Source organism: Chlamydotis macqueenii, chromosome 3 (genome assembly GCF_036417535.1).
Source record: "Chlamydotis macqueenii isolate bChlMac1 chromosome 3, bChlMac1.mat, whole genome shotgun sequence".
Taxonomy (NCBI): domain Eukaryota; kingdom Metazoa; phylum Chordata; class Aves; order Otidiformes; family Otididae; genus Chlamydotis; species Chlamydotis macqueenii.
Window position 1 is genome coordinate 58,460,991 of NC_141558.1, and position 21,784 is coordinate 58,482,774.

The window sequence follows — 21,784 nt, forward strand, 5'->3', positions numbered from 1 at the left end:
TTTCATTTCTGTTGAAGTGTAACTTAGTCAGACACCGATTTTATCAGCAGAGGGCTGGCCTTTGTATTCCCTTTGAGGTATACAAGATCACGGAGGTTTAGTAGGAGACTTTAGGTCTTTATAACGACCATTTCCACACAAGACAAACACTAAAAATACAGCTAGCCAGGTGCTGCAGAGCCTGCAACCAGCCTGATTTGACTACTTCCAATGCTTTTACCACCTGAAGGCTGCAGGCAGTTGTCCCAAGGCCAAAAGAGAAAGGTGCCGATGGCAGCGCCTGCCATGTCACTGCTGCCTCATGGTTGGCACCTGGAGCCTTCCTCAGAGCACCGCAGCCCTAACCTAACCCTTCCTGTGGCTGTTTTGGGGTGAGCTCTGTGGCACTGCTGTCCCTTCTTTACCCAAAAGTCTAGGCAGGGAAAGGGAAGGGGACAGCTAGTTAAGAAACACAGGGACAAAAAGGTCAATAATGCAACTGTACAATCAGTAATATAGCACCTCAGCCTTTTGGGAGGGTGGGTATGTGTCATGGGCAGCATAGATTTGAACATTTTCTGGTCAGACTGGTTCCTCTTAAACATCTGCTGCTGCTCCCCAGACCCCGTGGGAGGACAAAGCGTTTACTCACAGCTTGCTAATCTGGCAACCCCACGTCAGGGTCACTGGAAAGAGGGGAATGGAGATGGAGACCTCTGCGTCTGAGTCACCTTTTTTTGCCCAGCCCTCAGCTCTCGTGATAAAAGCCCTGCAGCCACAAGCACCTGGGTCACAAACCTTCACAATGTGGCACAACTTTGGCATATGTGCTCTTCTTATAGTGACTGTTACCCTGAGTCCAGTGACTGCCACAGCATGGAGTGAAAAAGATGCCACCGGAGAAGATGTCTATCCCCCTCTGTGGGACCTTGCCCCTGAAAACCTGCTGGATTTCCTAGTAAAGGGCAACAAAATTGTCATCAATGCTTGGAACTATCAAGAACGACTGGGAGTGTATAAGAACTTGCTAAACTCTTCAGCCAAATATTTTACTGCTTTTGGATCCCAAAATTTTGCCAATATTCTCTGGGGATTACCATTGCAGCACGGGTGGCAGTTTCGTACAGGTATGAGTTATATCCTTAGGCTGCTGGAAAAGCTAAGTGATTACCAGGCCCGCTTCGGGTCATCCTTTCCAAGGTTTCTGCCGCGCAAGGCCAGTATAGCCTCAGACAGTGTAAATTTTTACATACGGAGCTAAGCTGCCAATTTCAAAAAGAAATCCTTGAAGGGAACGCCCTTGCCTTGTTGAGCAATAGCTATTAAGCTTCCTAACAGGAGAAGGTATTGCTAAACACAGGGCTGGTCGGAATCTAGAAGATCTGTGGCTTAGATAGGCAATATTTCAGTTAGCTGCAAATCTTTGAAAATATATTCCCAGTTGCTCCGGTTTATAGTAAGTAGATCTTAGGGCCTGCACTCTGCAGTGCTGTTCTTACATTGCTAACTGATAAGGTTTTTTGGGTTGTTAATGTTACGATCTTTTATTGGTGGTTTGAGATTCATTTCTAATACAGACAGTTGAAAGCCCTGCTCTCCCTCTAAGAATTTGTTTCCTTTTCTGCCATTTTTGGTCAGTTTAGAAGTAGCGTTGTTATTTTCTAAATATGTCTTTTACAAAAATTAAAGTTTGTTCTCCTTGTCGGGGAGTGGTTGTGGGGTTTTTTTTTAAATTTTTTAAAATTTTGTCCAAATTTTAATGGCTCACCCCTCAAAAGCTGGTAGCTACCTGGGGCAGTCATTCCTGTTTGCTTGCTGCCCATGTCAGGGAAGCAGATACAGAAATGTGTGAAAGGTCCTTTGAGACGAAGGCTGCAATATCTTATCAAGGACTTTATCAGAGAAAGTGTTCTCACACGCACCGCTTTGCACGCAGCTTGCAGTGAAGCCTTCTGTTCAAAGCTGGAGTTGACTGGCCTAGTTCTAGCAATGAGGAGAGATGGGAAGAAGGGAACAATAGGCAGTGACGTTTTCAGGAACCTGTGCCTGGTGGTAACCAGGCATAAGCAAACGCATCTGTCTGCCTGTGGTTTGCTTTATCAGTTGCAATCTGTAGTTTCATGAAGTGGTGGTTTGGCTGGAGCTGTTATGTTTGGAAGAAGACAGAGGTGCTGCAGCTGGTGACAAAGGAAGGCTGCCAGCATCTAGTCACACCGAATGGAAAATGAACTACTAAGTCAAAATAAGAAAAAGCAAGAAAAGGAGGTAATACAAGAAAAATCCAAGCAAGTAACCAGCTGGCAAACAGACAGCAGCAAGAATAATTTGATTGGAGTTTAGTAAGCTTTTTCCTCTTTCCCTTCTTTATGTATAGGAAAAGAAAGAGAAGGTTAAGAGGATGACTGGTGCAACCGGAGAGTTGACCCAATGTGTGGCAGAAGCAAAGATGACTTGATGCAGAAGCTACGCTTGAGCAGTGACCTGCTGGAAATGATCTAGTTATGTAGGATGGTCTTGGCCACAAAGTGAAGATGTGCCTGGGTGCAGTGACAGTTCCCAAGTAGAGATAAGGGACACGACGGATGAGAGGAAGATTTGTACCTGGTTGCACAGACAGGTGAAGGCCTTCTGTCACCTGCCAAAGAGTCATAGGACTGGTCCTTAGACAAGGAAGTACATATTTGAAATTACATGGTAGAAGGTTAAAAAAATAGTAGAATGAGAAATGTCACATGGCTGGAAAGAGTTTAACGGTAAAAAATGTGAGAGGTTGAAGGGGAAGTGGATAAGGGGGAAAGAAAAACATAATTTTGGGTGGCAGAGTAGTGAGTTAGCAACTAGCTAAACCTTAACCAGATAGGCAGCTGGGCTAGATTAGTGAAGAATGACTGAAGAAGTTGTGTATGGACATAATAAGCCTGGGCAAACAAAAGCAGGATTTGAGTTCATGGTGCAGGACAGCAGATCTTTGAAAATACTACAAAAATTTTTGAATTAATAATTCTGTCTGGTCGTGAAAGTTACGTTGCTGAGAAAATATGTTTATGCATATGGTCCTATAAAAACCATAAAGAGCAAGTAAAGCTGCTACTTAATAAAGATTTGCAATAATCTACTCATAGACATAAAATGAAATCAGTAATTTGCTTTAAATTTACAGTAAAGACAATGATGTAGAGATGGCATGGATGATAGGAAGGAGATTGTGAAAATAGAAATTGTCTTGGAAAATGGAGCTAAACTGAGAGTTCCTACACAGACTAAGGAAACTGGAGAGTCTATACCCCCACTGGCATATAGAAGTACAAATCCAGGAGCAAGAACTATAAGAAAGATTCAGGTAGTATTATATGTCTGGAGAGTAGGATAGGTTGTATGTATGTTTAAGAAGAAGGAAAAATGGAATAAGTTCACAAAAATATCTATTTCTCTTCCATCAGGAACAGATGAGACATTAGAATAATAGAGAAAAGAATATTTAGAGACATGGAGCTAAACAGAAAAAGGGATAGAACACAGCTTATGTGAATTGTGGCAGACTAACTCTGTATTTTCTTTTATGGTATAATTGATGTTTTGTCAAAGCCCAGAAATGCATTTCCTCCCTTTGTAAAATGAAAGCATTGAATGAAATTTTTTAATGACGCTTTACAAAAGAAGAATGAAAAGTGGAATTGCAAATCTGGTAAAGGAACACTTAAAGCAGAATTTAAAGACAAGTGTTGCTAAGGGAAGTTTACAGCTAAATGGAGGATATGCTCACAGTTTTTCAATTATCATTCCAGAGCACAACTGGATTTATTTTTTTCATTAACAACCTTGCCACAAAAAATAGCAGAGAAATCTTGCTGATGAGGTCGCACACAGTTGCTAATGACATACAGCTGGGAGGCACTGTCAATACAGAGAAAGACACAGACAGTTTGGGTGGACCTGAAGACTGAAATAACAGCAATGTTAAATACAGCGAATAGGAGGAAATGGAGAGCACAAACCTGGAGTCTAGACCTGGAAGCGGGGTTAATGCTTCCCGCTCCAAGACATTTCTATATATCCTGTAGTTATCACTGATACTGCCCGGGACTCTATATTTTCCCAAAACACCTAGGGTAACAATCTGTGGTAAATCTCATATGCAATTATTCTGCAACATTTTTGTCTTCTTTTGTTATTTTCCTTTATCCTCTTTGCACACTAGTGAACTACTGCTGCCTATTTCTGATGCCCGTGTCAAAGTAGACTCTTGAAAAAAAAAATCTTTCTCGAAATATTTTAAAATGCAATATTTCATTAAAAAAAAATCCTGTTGAACTGCATTCCTCACCACTGCAAGTTCATGCTCTCAGTGCTCTGCTACTGAAAGATGCGGGCTTGAGCAGCCAGCATGCCCCAAAGCAGAAGCCCTCTCCAGTCAGCTAGGGAGGGTAATTAGGACAATTTGTATGCACATAGTTCATGATAATCTCCTCTTCTCAAGCAAAAAGCATCAAAAAATTTCATTTGGTTTCTAAATGTAAGGGGGTTTAGTTCTAATCTGACAGAAATGACAGTGTTGGCATTCAGCTGACTCGTCAGGGAGTAAGTGCTGTGCAGGGCAGAGTTTGGGAGCTTCCGGAACAGCTCAAGTCATTGGACCTTACCATGGGAATTCCATGGCATACACTTAATGCAGATTTCCTGACTCACTACATGACTACTTACTACATAAGGTACATGTGCATTATGTTTTCAGGAATTAGGCTATTTCTCTACGGCGTGTGCTTAAAGTACTCCATGCCTTACACGCTGCCATGAGTAATTGTGAAATGTCTTACACGTTTGCTACAGTACAGGTGCTTGAAAACTGCTAATCAGACACAAGAACATTTGCATGCTTAGCTTCACAGTAAGGCCATGTTTGTATGCATCATTAAACTGGAAGAGATTCTGTATCACACAACCTAATTAGGTGAGACAATTACTAGCACATTTAATTTGTGCTATTCTGCTCATTAAGCAGCTCTCCTACACCAGCAGCTCTGCATCTATTGAAAAGGAAGCATCAACTATGTATGTGTCTATGTCTGTATGTGCACGTATATTTATATCTCCATAAAAATATCACTGTGATGTCCTACTTTTAGATAATTCCATAAATTCTCAGAATACATTTACAGTGAGGAATAAATAAATCCAACTGCAAAACACAATCAAATTACTTTGCACTGTGTTAAGTAATGGCTGAGAAATTCAACTACTCTAGGAACGGTAGTTTATGAAGCAAAACAATTGCAATTGTTCTGCTTCTCCAAGCAAAATTCTGCATGCTTTAGTCCTATATATTTTTTTCATCTCAGTGGGATTTCTTGTGTGGAAAAAGTTTGATAAGTATTTGGTGTATTATTTCTTTTGACTTAGGCAGATTAGCAGATCCTTCCGGTGAGACTTCCTGTGGCTATGAAGGTGGAGACCTCCTGTGCATCTCTGTAAGAAGCTGGTGGTCCTGTAAGTGTATGAGATTACAGTCTTCTTCTGCAAAATATGATTAGTGTCCTAGAAGGCAATTTGGAATCTTTCTTCCCCTTAGACTTCTATATTACAAAGTAAATTCAGTGCTACATAATTCTCCATCGGAAACTTGCAGCAAGATACCCGAGTGAGTAAATGAAAGTTAATTGACTTTGCTAACTTATTTGAGGCGGGAAAAAAATGCAAATTTGCAGCCTTTAAAATGTTTACACTGCAAAAGTGCATGTAAAAATGTGAGGGAAACACCATGATGGGTATCTATATTTGTAGACTTCTGCAGAAATTCCAGTTTTCAATTACTCCAGAGCAGATTTGTTCATTTTAGATGCTAGTACTTCAAACTAAAACTTAGTACGAGAATGGCAAGCAGGAATCTTTGTGATTCTTGCATCACCCTTGGTAATACAAATCTGACAGGACTTTTCTGCCTTCAGTTGCCCCTCCACAACTTCACTGCGGTCTCAGTAGGCTACAGAGAATTAAATAAAGGGAGACTTTGTGCCCATGCTATCCAAATAACTTCATTATCTTCATTACACTGACATTTATCCAGCAGGCTTTCAACTATTCAGCTAAAACTTAGTTAATACTTTGACCTGGTGTGCATGAGCTATCAGGCAATTTCTGTTCACTTTAATATTGGCTTTGGAGTTCTAGTAAGTTTGAATTCTGTTAAATTTTTTTTCATTATTCCAGCAAGTAGCAACAAACTGAAGACAGCAACACAGAGAGAGAGAAGTGAATCTGAATTTCCATTGTCAGTGCCCCTGACATTTTCAGTGTTCTTCTCAGTATCTCTAAAAATACACATTCCAATAATTCACTCTTCCCAAAAATGGAAACATCAAGAAGTCCTGGATACTTTTGATAATTCAGGCCATTCATATGTTGCTCTGTTGAACTGGAGGGATCAAGTTAATAAACAGATTCTCTTAGCCTGAGAGACACAAGAATTTCATTTGCAAAAATGTATATCGTAGGTGTAACAGGAGCGTGGTCTATCCATTACACCTAAGCTAATATGCATTGCAGGAAGCAGTGTCATCTCAGTGAAGATGGTATCAAATTTGGCATCACCTTTTGCGCTAGGCAGTGCAGAGAAAAGGCAAAGCGACAAACTCCACTGAAGGACCAGCTGTGAGCTCGCTCAGCCATATGTGCCATTGGCATCACTCCTGGTAGATGTGGCAGAGCACCTTATCCTCCTATGGGACATAAGCATAGGTCCACTGCCAGGATCATGGGAGAAATAATGGTGTGTGAGACAGCATGCTACTGCCAGGCTTATAAAAGGAAAAGCATACTACTGCCAGGCTTACAGAAAGGAAAAAAAAAAACAGTTATATCCACTTCTAGCAGAGTTTTACAGAAACGGAAAGGAAGGAATCTGGAAGGCCACATGCAAGTCAAGGGTATCCATTTATTGTTGCACAGAGCAGCCCAGTGAATAACACTTGTAGCATCAATAGAAAAAGCACCAATACTCCAATGCTTTCTGTCTCAAGTGCAAGAACGTGTGTAGCTTGTTTCCCTCTGGTATTTGTACAGCCAGTGTCTATACGGAAAGAGACTCCTCAAACAACAATGAATACCTAGATTTCCAAAGAGTTCATTTTACAAGGCAATCTTTTTCTGAACCTACAAAAAATATAAACAATCGTTACATTTTCTCACTTGGGTAATCAAAATATTTAATTATCTTGCCTACAAAAATTGAATGACATATACCAACCAGTCCAAGTGGAATCCCCCAAATGGTGTTTTTGTTTCCATTTTTCAAAAGCTGTATGAACACATTATTGAAAAAAAAAAAAAGAACCCTTTTCTCTGATCTGAGTCAACATTTATATTTTTAGAGACTCAGGTTTTTTTTCTGAAACTGGAACTCTGACTCTGTTTGAAAGTTAATATTCTATTTTTAAAGAAATAGAACTGACAGATAAGGTGTGGAGAAGAAAGATAAGGCCAATCTATAGATTACAATCACTACTTATATCTAAAGGCAATAAAACAATAGAAATATTTTCTTTTTTTTAAGGAGGTAAAAGGCCTTCTAAGTCCTCCAGTTTAAATATTCCTTCCCTTCCTAGGGAAGGGAAAGCCTCACATTCTTTAGTACATTTTCCCTCCATCACTTCTGTCCCTTGCTTCCTCAGCTTCCCTGCTGTCCTGTCACAAGTTCCCCCTTTCCACTAGACCTGCTGGCAGGTTTCAGTGAACGGCTCTGTCCCTTCCCTGCCACATGAGCACTCTGTTGTAAAGGCCCTGTGAATGAAGCTTCTGGCTGTGCACCAGCCATTAAATGTATATATCTTCAAGTGAACAAAGGTGTAAAGATAGAGTAAATTTAAAACATAGATTCAGAGTAAATCCAAAGCTCACTCCAATGCTTACTCCAACTTCAGTTTCCCATCTCTGTGGGTGGCTAGCGCTAGGTGCTCCACAGGGAGGTGTCCCATGTGGTGACAAGTAACAAGGGTCATTGCATAGCCCTCTGCAAGCAGGGGACCTCCCTGGAATAGAAACCACAGCCTTTACTTTCTCAGTGTTTGTATTCCTGCTCTTCACTTACTTCTAAACACTTCACGTTTGCATAATACCAATTTTGTTGCCAAGCCCACATACAGGAGGTGGAACAATGGTTTCCAATGAGTAGGGGAGGGATACAAGGTAGGTGGTAAGGTTTTGATTATTTTGGTCCTCAGTGCTGGGACTGTGTTCAAAATACCTAAGCAGTCCATGGCCCTGAGACCAAGCACAAGCAAATGACTTCCCAGTGCAACGGCTCAGGAGTACCCACCCAAGAGGAAGAACAGCTAGTCTCCAGGCTCTTCTTCACTGAAAGTTATTAAATTTTATTTCTACAAAAGTGACACAATTAAGAGGATAATTTAAAATCCTCCTATCAAATAGCCCTATGGGCACTCTCATTAGAGAAGTGGTATAGCAAGGGTGAGAACAGAACCTGGGTTTCCTACATGATGGATCTGACTGCTCCAACTTATGGAACAGGGCAAAGGAAGCCATCATCCTAAAATAAAAATCTAAACAAACAAACTGAGGTCATTTCCAAGCAGTTTCCAGTGAGTGAAATCTTTTTAAAAGCAAAACTACTGTTTTCCAGTAAAATATCACTAATATTTGCCTTTTCCTTTCTTATATAAGATGCCTAGGATGCATAGAAGAGTTTTTAATGAAAATAGTACTTATGGAGTACCCCTTAGTCTTTCTGTACTTAGTTTGCAACTAATATTTGAGAGGTTTTTGATATCCTGTCCATGACAATCTATACAGTTCTAACTTTTTTCCATTGTTTGTCTTTTCCTGCAAAGTATAGCACACTGTCAGCTCATGCAAGTCTACTAAAGGACAATATAAAAATGAATATTATAAATAATATCTAAATCAATACAGATATAATCATTAGTCCATTTCAGTACGTATGTCCCACTGCTGAACACAGTTGTATCAGTGGCAATTTGAAACAGTGGCATTTGGTATGGGAGAGTGTTCATTTTGCTACGCAGGAATTTTTCATTTGCTTGTGGTTAACACCTCCTCCTTTTGAATTATTGTTACAGGTATGAATTACTACTTGGCTGTCATACCCTTTCTGGGGGCAGTGGATGCTGGCCTCTTCGGGCAGCTGCCGTACGAGGTAGAAATCTTGCCACCAGAGGAGCGAAGAGCTGATTTCTGTTATAGTGTTGCCGACTGCCGGTCTCGCATTCCCAAGCTCATGGATGACTGGAAGGCCTATTTTCAAGTAAATAATTTTCCTTTTTTTTTTCATATTTTGTAGGAAATTATACTAGAATATTACCTTTAAAAACTACTATTACTGCTATTTGTAAGATTCAGAGAGCTTGGTTTACTTTCCATAGCAGCTTGATATAAAGGTAATAAGCAGGAAAAATGAAAAGCGTAACATAAAGTGAGTCAGAGATAAGAAGGCCAGGATTTTTACAGGTTATGGATTTCTTTCCTTACTTCAAGATAATTCTGTATTTTGGAGTCTACCCTAAGAGACTGTTTTGTTAACAGTTATATTTGTATTCTTCCGACACCGCTTATGTTACCAATGCAAAATAAGCATGTAAGATAGAACATTATGCTTGAAAAATAGCATTGTGCAGGGTTGATTTATTCCTTCAAATATCTAAAAAACTGAAAATGCTGAAACTTCATTCAGAAGGACACTTATTTATGCATGTGCATATTCTCTTTCCTCCTCAATCAGCTGTTCCCCAATCCCAAAGATGACAGTATTTCTTACTTCACAGATTCAATAACTATTTTTACAGATAGACTTCCATATTAAACATTTTCGTTGGTAGTCAAATAATCGATAATGATCAGAAAATCTAAACCATAAGTCCCTCTTAGCAACTGTGAGTGAAGGTAGAGGTTTTAGGAGCAAGACTGCATTTGTTTTCTTAAGATTACTTTTCCTAAGCACTATTTTTCAGAAATTATTATAAAAGATCTGCTCCTCGAACAGCCATAATGATAAGCATAAGGATACTTTTCTTGTTTTCTGAAATTCTTCAGAAAGTTGTGGCCAAAAAAGTATAAACAAGTTTTCAAGGAATCCAATATTTCAGCACAGAAGCTTCCACACCACTTAGATACAAAAGTCCACTGAATTATTGTGACAGAATACCTAAATAACGTGGATAAAATCCTTGCTCTGTTGAAGTCAAAGAAAGACAACTCCTGTTAACTTCAGTGGTGATATGTATTAACTTTATAAATCTGTATTAATAATATTTTTCTCCCTATGTCAGACATTATAGTTATTTAACAAGTAGCACATTCTAACTACTCAAAACCAATTTTCCTTAGCTTGCAAACTTACTATTTTGTGAGGTATGTGTACAAGTCTGAAAATTTCATTGGGTTTAAACCTCCTCCCTGTTTCTCTGCTTTTTTTCCTCCCTGTTGCTGCAGTATCTGTTATCTACAGAACACAAAGCCATGAGCCCTGCAGCTGTCTCCTCCTTCAAAGTGGATGATGCCCTCCATCTCATGTGGAAGGCACACGTCGCCTCCATTGCTTACGCGCTGCCCAAGTTCCAGGACAGGTATGGGGACGAGAGAGGCGGCCAATGGAGATCTTCCCACCTGCACGCCTGTTTGGAAGGATAGCGTCCCAACAAAGTCCACATGAGCTTTTTTACATTAGGCCTCTACTCTTTAGGCTCTGCTCTTCCTTCCGCTCTCTCGGAGCATGGGATGGCCAGTGAGAGATGGCTGCCCAGGCTGTGACGGGTGGGCAGACTGTGGGCTTAAAATGAGAGGGTAATTCCTATCTGGGAGCCAGGGCCTGAGTCAGGAGCTGTGTTTAGTCTGGGAAGAGTCAGTGATGCCAGGAGAAATTAGGTATAAAGTGCTGAAGGAGGCTTTAAGTCACTGTAGCACTGAAATTGCTCAGGATTTTATGCTGAGCAAAACACATTTGGGATAAATGATTGATTAATGTTCTCTAGAGTGGATTTCAACTATCCATTACATTTTTATTTTGATTTCTTTCAGCTTAAAAGATCTCTCTGATCCAGAAGCAAGTTTTGGTGAAGACTGGGCTAATGGTGTAGATTTTATTGCAGCCACGCACTTCTCTACAGATTTACTGACCACAAACAACTTCCAAGCTTTCCTGCCCCAGAGGATGCTCACCGAAGAGGATGACCTCCCATCCATTAGTGACTTCAGTCCACAGCAAAACAGAGTCCTGCTTTCACTGAGAGCTCTTCACAAAGCAAATCAATTAACAGGTACAAGCCCAACCTACAAATGTCTGTAGTCTGTAGAGATTTAATATCTTGTTCTCTCTTTCTATACCCTTCTCCATATGAACACAGTGATTTTTTTTTAATATACAATAGAACACTTCCTAGAGACTAACAATAAAGCAGTACAGCTAAAAATACATCCATAAGTAAACAACACACTGGAGAGCAAGTGTAGCAACAGGAATAACACTATTGATGATAGGCAGTGAGGATTTCACACGAGACAAACTCAGCGTTTGTTGGAGCAGATGATCTTACTTTTTTGCATCCATTTTTCACAGGAACTTTGAAAACAGAAAGACTAGTTTGTGTTTGATTAGTTACATCTGAAACTGTTAAAGGTTTAAATGAAGTTATTACATCACTTGAGGTCATTACAAAAAAAAACCCGGGCAAATAATCATGAACAACAGTTCGTGTGTCCACAAGTGTTCCGGTTTTGGTTTTCGGTTTTGTCTCAATCTTTGGTATAACAGAGAATATAATCTGTCCTGTGTCGTTACACAATGCCGGCTTCATCACTTTCACTAAAATAAGTTGTGCATCACCATCCAGCGGTGAGACACAGAATTGCAGTTTCCTGAGGTTTCAGTTCATTCCCAGGTTTTGCTGGGTTGGATATTTTTGTTTGTCCTTTATGAAGGAAAGCTGTTTTGAATCTTTAAATGAAAATACAATATAAAATACACTGGGAAACTAGTATCCAGAGCTATGGCATTTGTTTTGTGATCCTCTTCTTCTGACCATACATTTCCGTGAGAATTCTCTCACTAGCTGTATTTGTAGCTGGAAGAGACCTGTAATAAAGGTATTCGGTGTTACAAAAGAGCATCCTCACATCACGGAGTGCTTCCCTCACACCTTCTGCACAGCATTATTCCTCAAAGTCTGAACAAGGATCTTAACAGCTCCATCCCACGCCCACTAGGCTATGTCCCAGTTGAGGGTTTCTTGACCTGCCTCCTGAAGGGGAGCGGGGCACAGCAGGGAGGGAGCAGAGCACCAGGGCGGCAGGGCAGATGAGGGTGGAGAGGAAAAGATGCATGGATGCTGAACACGGTAGAGGAAAGGAAAGAGAGGGAAGACAAAGCTTCATGCAGGTGCAGCCATAATGAAGTTTGTATCTGCAACCCCTTGCTTTGCAGGTGGGAGATTTCCCTGACTCTGCTTTGAAGGGATGGAGTTCACATTCAACTGAGAGTTAAATACCAGCTAACTCAACCTGGTGACTGCTTTGCAGATCAGAAAAGGAGCTTTAAGCTAAGTTTGACTTGGGTCTGGATCCACAGCCTCAGTGAGGACCTGAAACACTAGATCTTATTGCTACAAAACTCAGATGACAAAATGTGACGTAGAGTCGGATTCCTCAAACTTTTAACAAACTGTGGGATGTGGAGTCCTTTTCCAGTGCTGCAAACTTTAACAGCAGGTAGAGAGTCTCAGTACCACTTAGGACAGAACCCCATCCAACACAAAATGAGATTTCATTTCTTGATTCAGAGTTGTATTATTCTTTTTTATTTTTTTCCCCCTCTGGTTGCCTCTGTCAGTCCAGCAGGGACCTGTAACGAGAGAGTGTGCTCTAAAGCTCCTCGACTCATGAACAGTCAGAAGCTTTACTTTTTATGCTCTGCCCCTCACCACTACCCAAAGACAGAATAGCATATGCCTTGTTATTTGAGACCTTACCTGCTGTCCTCACCTTTCCTGTGGTCCTCCCAGGCAAGAGGACTGTTTGCTGCCTTCTCTTAACTCTTCATCTCCCTCATACAATACTGTGCAAATTCAATTCTTCAGTGTCATCAATTTTATACAAAAGCATGCTTTGCAGGAGAATAAACTCCTCTTGGTTTTCTAGTAGACTTCTCCTTCCCCTCAGATTTCTACTGTGGACCATTTATCCACCACAAAGATCAGCACTGAGAGAAGTGGGGAGTGGGCAATGACTATCCTGCAAACTGCTGCTAATGCTGGACTGATCTAGCACACTTCCTAGAGAGCGACTGCTCATTGCCTGGATGAAAGTATTAAGATCACTTGCTTCCTTAGCCTGAGGCCTTAGCCGGCAAAAAGTGAAAATTCTTGCTTGCTTTGGAGTAAAAACAAAGATTATCACTACCAGGCTAATGCTTCACAAGCCATGAAGCTATGTGCAATCGCGTCTTAACACGTGATTTCAGTCATTCTGACTTGCAACACTGGTGACAAGGGAACAAGCCCAGTTGTCTGTCAGTACAAAGGATCCTGAGCTGAATGAATGGTCCGTGTCTCCCTGCACGGTTGTAGGCAATTATTACCCCATCGACACACTCCAGCTTTGTCTACATTTCACTGTCCACAGAATAGTGATGGGTGTTTGTTGCCAGACACGTGCTTTGTCCCTTGTGTGCCGCAAGCCACGTGTGCTCCATGATAATTTGACAATGCCACATTGTGTTTCTTTCCAAGGAGGATTCTTGCTGAAGCTCTGGCGAAAGGCTATGTCTACTGAAGAAGCAAGAAAAATTGGCCGAAAGCTGATTGAAGGTTTGGCTTCAAGCTAGAAGTTTGACCCAGTGGGAATAGATAATGATTTGAAAGGAGCAGATTTGACAGTGCCCAGTTTCTTGAGAAAAAGCAGTTCCAACATTGATTGATTTAATCTTTTAGCACACATGTCTGGTAATCCGGCCTTGGTACTACAGCAGGATTTCCTGAGTAGCCATGTGTGCATCTCTCTCATATTGAATCAATATTTTTAGCCTTAATTTTCCTAATTAGCTCATTTGTTTGTCTCATTTCCTTACAAATAAAATGCCTCACAGATAATCTTACTTTAATACTTTTTTGGACTTTATAAATAATGTATCATTATTGGAGACAAAATTAAATAAAGGCAAATTATGTTCTGTTTCAGACTGGTTTTTTTCCCTGTATACAGAGATCCCACCAGATACGTAATTAGTCAGGTCCTTGATGGTCTAACAAGTGGTCATCTAAAACTTTTCTTTGAAGTTCTGATCCAAAACCAATGCCTCGACTGTTTCCCACCAGAGTTTTTTATTTCACAGGCAAGCTGCAATGAAATGTGAAACTTTCCGTTTTTCCAGATTAAACACTTGAGTATAGATGGATTGGTATGCTGCTTTGCAACAAGCAAGCGCCTCATGTGGTACTGTGGAGCCAGTCCTAAGAAGTCCTGAAGCAAGAGAGCTTAATATGTAGCAGCTCTTACATGACCAACAGAGATTTCTGATATTTGATTCATTTCACTTACCTCAAGAAAATATTGATCTATCTATTGATTTATGTGCTTACATAGTCTGTACAGCCACAGGTCGCTTTTCCATTCCCCGACGTCTAACCCTTCTTGTTACAGCGTGTCATACGTTAAATTCTATTACCGAGGAAGAGATGCGTTCACACTGTTCACAGTCCCACTGCTTAGCACACTCAGACCCAAATGCTGATCCCAGCCCTCTGGGTGGTAGCATGTATTGGGAGCTAATTATAACAACTTGGCATCAGAGGTTGTGGGGAAGAGGGACAGGAGTCCTGCAGGCAGCCAGGGGTTGAAGTTTCTTAGGAAACGTGCTGACTTGGATCTTCCATTCTTATGAAAACTTCCCTAGAGAGCAGGTATGGCTGGAGCTCCCTTTATGGGGTGGACAGTAGAGGATGGCAATACAGCCACTGCCTGCTGCATCCACATCAAATGGCCAGCAGCTATGTGCCCGCCAGGCACAAGCCCTCGGTGTCTCTTTGTGCTGCCAGTCCAGCTCCAGACAGCAGATGAAACATCAGCTCCTTGGGAGTCTCAACACCTCCTGAATTATTAGCCAGATACCAAGTAAATGAAGGAAAATAAAATTATGTGTGTCTTTCCATGCCACTTTCCCAGTTTGATTGGTCCTTTCTCCCCAAACTTGCATGTTATTTGCATTGCAAATTAAGAAATGATTATCAAGAGATTGAGCAGTTAAACGTTATTCTGTCCTTTAATGTCCCACAACAAAGATTTAAATTATTCATTGTCATTTTATGGATAAACTCTTAATGTACCATCATTAGCTAACAATTTTCAAAGGAAATATATAAGTGAGGTCTAAGAAAATGTGGGAGTTTTTACCTTAATTACCTGGTTCATAGATCAGAGTAATTAGATTCCAACAGACTTCAGGTATAATCTAAAAGTAATTACCACAACTGCCAGCTGTTAAAGTATTACGTTAATTGTGCTCCAGAAAAGTTTGGAAAAAAAAATTCGACCTTTTCTGTGGTTAACTTAGATTTAACCTAAGATACGCTTTGAGAAAACAAAAGAGCTGTTAGTACAAATAGGGAAAATAAACTTACAAATTGCAAACTGCTGTACTTGAGGGGATATTTGTAACACATTTAAAAAAAAAAAGCAAATATCTCCTTACCTGAATTTATGACAATATTACGAAATACTTCAGTATTTTGAAAAAGAACCACCTTTCTCAACACAGCATCAGGCATTTACGTATTTCAGACACTCTGTCCTAATCCAGCATGCCAACCAGTCAGGCAAAGGCTTTAGAAACTGGTCAACAATTGCACTTTGGAGGTGAATGCATCTGTAAAAGTTCAGAGAGAACACAGGATGGTGGATTCTTACAAGCAGAGCAAATCCAGATAGCTTGACACAGACAAGACGCATCCTAGTAAGAAAATACGTGGGTATCAGAAACTAAGCAGAGAGAAAAGTATCAAGAGAAGGCAGTACAGTTATGGTAGAATGTCTCTGGAGAAGGATGGGAGAGCAGTGAAGGAGTCTGCTTGCTAGCTAGAGCTAGCAAAAGTTGACAACTACCGAAGCAGTGGTTTGCCCAGCAAGAAGGACTCAAAGCAGAAGGGATTTCACTTTGGCTGTCTTCCTTTCCAGCCTATGCTCTCTAACGCATAACAAAGAGCTTTTTGCTGGTGGGGAAAAAGCACTCTGCTCTGCACCTGCCAGGTATGGAGGGAGAGCAAAGATGTTCTCGCCCAGAGCAGCCTTTAACCTGGCAGCTAGGAGGTTCTGCTGCAAAGCAGAAGATGTGGATTTGGACCCCCTCAGATAGAAAACAAAACTGAATCTAGTCAAAGTGCTTTAACTGCTGGTGCACAACATTAAAAAAAAAGACCCACATTTCCGAAGAGCAAACTGCTCAGCTGTGTTTTCAGACCAGGGCATGTTGCCTGCCCCTCCTCAGCAGGGTGTGCTGAGCTGTGGACCTCCAGTTTCTACTACTGAAGGCTGAGGCATTCAAAATGACACACTCTTTTTACAACATTTCTCTCACCCTAACCTTGGTGGCTCCAGGAGGAGCATGTTGTCTTTTTCTGATCATATGCTGAGTCTTCATATACAGAGCGCAAAGAGCTGGCACTTGAAAAAGGTCTGAAATTTACTTCAGTTTAATTTTCGAAGAAAAATCCCAGCTTGATGCCTCCTCTCCCACTGCCATTTCATTTTTGCAGTGATGCTGGACACCAGAGCGCTTGCTGGGCTCTGCTCTATTTAAATTTGAAGTGCTTACAGCTCATATCCAGAGGTATTTGGACTCCTAACACTCAATACGATGTTTTTGGTAAGATTTAAGAATTTGAATATACTTGGAGATCTCAACCTGAACTCATTTTGGATCTAATCTTCTGTACTACAGATAAGACAAAATGGGCCATGAGGCATCTTAGGAACAACTTGGATGTCGTGAAGTGCAGCGCTGCCGGAGGCAGGGGCTGGTAAGGATGTCTAGGAGAGCCCAAGGGCTGCAGACCTGCCAGGCTGCAGTGGCTGGAAAGCGCTGCTCTGGCTGGGAAGCAAAGGCAATCATTCAAAATGGGGTTTGGAGGTCAAGGAATGGAGGCAGAATCACATAAAGATTTGTTACAAGACATTTATACCTACTTAAAATATGACTCAGTTTATGTAACATGTTTATCCAGAAAAAAAATTATAATTCTTTCATGTTTTTTGATTGATTCATGCCTAACTATACTCTCCAGGACAGAAAATGCATTGAAATAAAAGCTCTCTCACTTCCTTCTGCAACCTATTTGTAGCTGTGGAAAAGAGCTGCATGAACCATTTGTGTGCACATTTGCAGGAAAGGACTGCGGCAGGTAAGGCGGGACAGATAATGGCAGTATAAACAGCCTTGCAGACTGGAGAAAAACTTGATTTTAGAAAGAGAATCTGTTTCCACCTCTCCTTTCATGCACCGTTATGCCCCGCAATACTAACAGATGTGATTGCTGAAGGTAAGAAGAACAGGCAGCTGGAAGAAGGTGGAAAAAGGAGAAGAGTCTTTTTGCTGGCAACGTAGCTGCAGCACCACGTGGGGCAACTCCCTGGGCCTCGCTCAGACCCTTCCTCTGCGCCGTGAGGATCAGGGGGATTACAGATGAGCCAGCGTATCTGCAAGAAAGACAGACTGCAACTTCTGAGGCTGCCCTAGGAAGAGCTAAGCCAGCCCTGCTGCTTTCCGAGGCTGGCCTGAGCCGCCAGCTGCTGGCACTGCTGCGCCCAGAGCTGCAGGGACAGTGTCACCGAGAACACGGGGATCAGGCACTTGTACGTACAGGCATTTCTTAAATCCCAGCAGGATCAGGCTCTCAAGACACCATGTAGCCATTTCCACATGCTCCCAAATCTTAACACACATGAGGAATTTAAAGTAAGATGAGAATGTGAAAATGGTTGGACTGAGCCATCCATCCTGGTACCCACTCTCTGCCAGCGGCCAGCAGCAGAAGCCTGTGGCAAGAGCAGCAGCAGCAAAGGCCAAGGCAGTGTAATCCCTCCTCCTGCCCAGCCTGCCAGGGCTGGCAGTCTGCATTTAGAGCAGACCCACATGGTTTGTCGGTCCCAGAGAAAGAAGTGTAAAAGGCTATCCTAGAAAATGAAAAACCCCGAGAAAAGAGACAGAGGAAGCTCGTCAAAGAGCTGTGTTACTGCAAAGCACAAGAACACTCCCAGTACACAGGCACATTAAAAAAAGGAGGGAGGGAAAAAAAAAAAAAAAAAAAGCACAACCTGCCACCAATACATGAAGCACAAGTAAGAAAATTGTTTCTCTTCAGAGACTATCAGTTTTAATACAGTGTCAAGGAGTCGAAGTTAACACGGTACAGGCACATCAAAGTGAAAAAAAATGTTAAGAAAACACTTGGGCAGTCATAGGAGAGGTAGGAAAAGTATCAAATGTATTAAGTGAAGAGATAGCAAGAATAAAGAGTGGCTTCTTATTGGGAAGAGTGTGGTAGATAAGCATTTGTTTGACACGTTATGTTTAAACAAAAGAGCTTTTGGCATTTAAAGAAGAATGCAGAGAGAAGATTCTTCTTATCTTCTCAGGCACAAAGGCTGGATATACAAAAAATGTGCATGTTGATCATCCAAACAGAAAATGCCATCTCACTGAGGGCTTATGCACACATGGAGCACTGCTGAAGCAGCTGCTCCTGAGCAGGCCTTCAGTGAGAACGCACTGGAAATACTTCTTAGCATTAAGAGATAAGCCTTTAAGCTAACAGGTCTGTGCAGAAACTTATGCCAATCTTTTGTAAAGCAAATATCTTATTATTTAAATACACTTGTGTTTTCTTCAGGCATAGTGATTGTGGTCTGTGCTCAGCTGAAAATGGCTTTCCCCTCTCGAATGCATCTTGAGCACTAATGTCTGGGAACGATAACCAAGTCCCTCAAGGATCACGGTGACATTACAGCTTTGTCAAACATGTATTAGCACACAGTACAAAATCACCGTGGTCATCTGTACAGCATAAGGGAATGACAACACTTATTAAGTCTTAACCATCAAACAGGAGCCTTTTACTAGGACTTACTACATGCCTCCTCTCTCCCCTTCACTTTCCCCGGCAAGACTGGATGTCCTTTCCTCGCAGCACAGCACCATGGCCTCTCTTCCATGCCAAGAACTGAATGCAAAGGCCACTGTCCCTCTGCGTCACATAAACTGAACAGCCAGGCTAGTTCTCGTTTCTGTGATAGGACACGATGTCGGCTCATATGCCTGAGGAAAAGATACTGGAGACATCTCTGCTACTAATATATTTACAAGGTTCATAAAATCTGCCACCTTTACTCAGATGAATAAAACTTATTGAACTCAATGAGGCTGAATATACAAGACAGGATTGTTGCACGTGACAAGGGTGGCAGAACCAGACTCCTTATATGACAAGATCTATGCAAAGAAAAGAAATTGCTTCTTTGGAAATATTTTAAAGGGAAAAAGTTGCCAGAAGGGCTGAAAAATCTTGGTTTTGTTGGCAAACTAGATCCCAAATGTTTTTACAGAATGCCTGAAAGAAGCTCAGGTTTGTTGGAAAAGTAACTGCATCCCACTCTGTTCACACCCATCCTAACACTTAGGACAACTAACGAGCACCTTGTTTTTTCTAGGCTCTGTCAGCCTCTCCTTGTACATCAGAGAGTCCAAGTCCTCAATCATCTTCATGGCCCTTTGTTGGACTCACTCCAGTATGTCCACCTCCTTCTTGTACTGGGGAGCCCTGAACTGGACACAGTAGTCCAGATGTGGCCTCACCAGTGCTGAGCAGACGGGAAGGGTCACCTATCTTGACCTGCTGGCACCACTCTGCCAATGCAGCCCAGGAGGCTGTTGGCTTTCCTCTCCTCCTTTCTAGCTGCAGAAGTCAGGTTTCTGGTACTCTAGTGAAGGAAAATCGTGGTAGTAACATACCATGTCTTTCCAACATCCAGCAGAGCACAACATCACATTCAACAGAAAAAAAAAAAAAAAAGTCAATAAAACACACAACAAATTCCTTTTATTCAAATACCAGACTGCATTTACTGGTGTAAAACACTGGGCTGTTTTGAGCTGCTACAAAGAGAAATACAGAATTTTTTTTGTGAAAAATACTTTAAATGTATTTCAAATACCCGCAAGTGATGTGTCAGCCAGTTACAAGTTTTGTACACACCTGCAAGCCTCCGTATTAACTAGTGATATGCAAAACCCTGTATGCTACATATGCATGGAATCAAAGCACTCGGAGTGATATTCCTAATACTTAAATTGTAATTGATTTTAATGAGGATGAGCATTTATCTTGAATAAATTAACGTGAGACAATATTGAGAAATTCTAAATTAATTTGCATTAGTGAAAATTAATCATTCAGTAGAATTTTAATAGGCAAGTCTGAAGATACTAAACTGTCTGCTGGAAAATTATTTTTCCTTAAAGTATATTAAGGCATTTTGGTGAGCATTTGCTTTTTAACTCCTCAGTATGACTAAAAATATCCTATGCCTTGGCTTTCTAAACATGTTTTCTTTCTCGACCCTGCTGTCTGGGACTTCTGGATATGCCACTCTGATCAAGGTGCTATTGACTCTGGAAACTCCTTGCACATCAACTGTGTATTTACACATCAGTTCTCAAGTTTTCCCTGAGAGTCAAAGCACTGCCAGAGGGATATACACTTGCCCCAGATCTAACACTTCTAGATGCACAGCACTTGCTGTGCACGTGCTGCCCAGTTTTTATTCTTGTATACCATAAATGATGAGTATCAGACTCACTCTGCCAGAACACGAAGACTAGGTCCAGTGCCACTCAAAGATGTTAAGCACACTCTACCTGTGCAGCTCGTGTGATTGCACACAGCAGTCTCAGCAACATGGCAGCTCTAATATCAGCACCGATGATTATGTGCTCACTGCCAAGCCCACAGAGATGCTCATCTCTGTGAGCAGCTCTCTCCCTGCTGCTGCTCAGCACTCACAGAGTAGGGGCAGGGCACAAAAGGAGGTCCATCCTTTTGAGCCAAGGAAGTCTTTTATCCTTTCAGGTACCGTGTAACCATTTGTCTCTCATTCTCCGTTTTCAGATGTATAAAGTAAAAGGAAATCCTTCAAAGCAAAGACTTGCTTTGTTTAAACAAGGAGAAGAGATTGTGCTGCTCTTCCCATGCCCTCTCTCCAGTGGGGCAGTGTTGGCCACTCATGTGGATGCAGAGAGGCACCTGGGGTTGCCTCTTCCCCCGATGCTTGTGTGGGAATACAAGGGACCAAAAGCTGCAGGTGAAGCTCTTCAGCACTGCTTTTCCAGACGTCTTAAAGAGGGCAGCATGGGTGTTTTTCTCAGTTGGGGGAGCTGGCATGAACATTACTCTCTCATCTCCAACTCCTGTCCTTCCTTCTTGGCTATGTTTTCAGCAAATTACTGAACATAATAGCAAAATATACAGCTATATATATACTAGATAACTTAAGCTGTGCAAGGGGTTACGGAGATGGCAATGAAATCTAATTTAGACACCCCCAGTCCTTCTGAGCAGCTCTTCCCTCTGGGAGGAGTGGCACTGCTTTCCACAGTGAATTACTTGTTGTGCAACAGTACTACTTGCGCTTTATTGCATTGCTCATTGACTGAAAGAATGGCAGAAACTGGCCATTTCCAAATTTGAGCCTTAACCTGAAGTGTATGCGACAGGCTAAAGAAATGGATGTTCACCTTAGA

At 41.5% G+C, this 21,784-nt stretch overlaps 1 protein-coding gene across 1 annotated transcript; it reads left to right on the forward strand.

The window, feature by feature from the left end:
- The first annotated feature begins 784 nt into the window (after nucleotides 1-784).
- On the forward strand, nucleotides 785-14,163 carry C3H6orf58 (chromosome 3 C6orf58 homolog). The gene is made up of 6 exons (XM_010122137.2): nucleotides 785-1,106; nucleotides 5,377-5,463; nucleotides 9,069-9,253; nucleotides 10,438-10,571; nucleotides 11,023-11,261; nucleotides 13,728-14,163. Exons 1-6 carry the CDS (start codon nucleotides 785-787, stop codon nucleotides 13,820-13,822), a joined length of 1,062 nt encoding a protein of 353 aa, XP_010120439.2. The 3' UTR covers nucleotides 13,823-14,163.
- The last annotated feature ends 7,621 nt before the right edge of the window (nucleotides 14,164-21,784 follow it).

What these genes read in the sequence shown, in the direction of transcription:
- C3H6orf58 (XM_010122137.2), top strand. Translation starts at nt 785, where the DNA reads ATGTGGCACAACTTTGGCATATGTGCTCTTCTTATAGTGACTGTTACC. An exon ending in TGTAAGAAGCTGGTGGTCCT is followed by an intron (nt 5,464 to 9,068) that starts GTAAGTGTATGA and finishes TTATTGTTACAG; the next exon opens with GTATGAATTACTACTTGGCT. An exon ending in CTGCCCAAGTTCCAGGACAG is followed by an intron (nt 10,572 to 11,022) that starts GTATGGGGACGA and finishes GATTTCTTTCAG; the next exon opens with CTTAAAAGATCTCTCTGATC.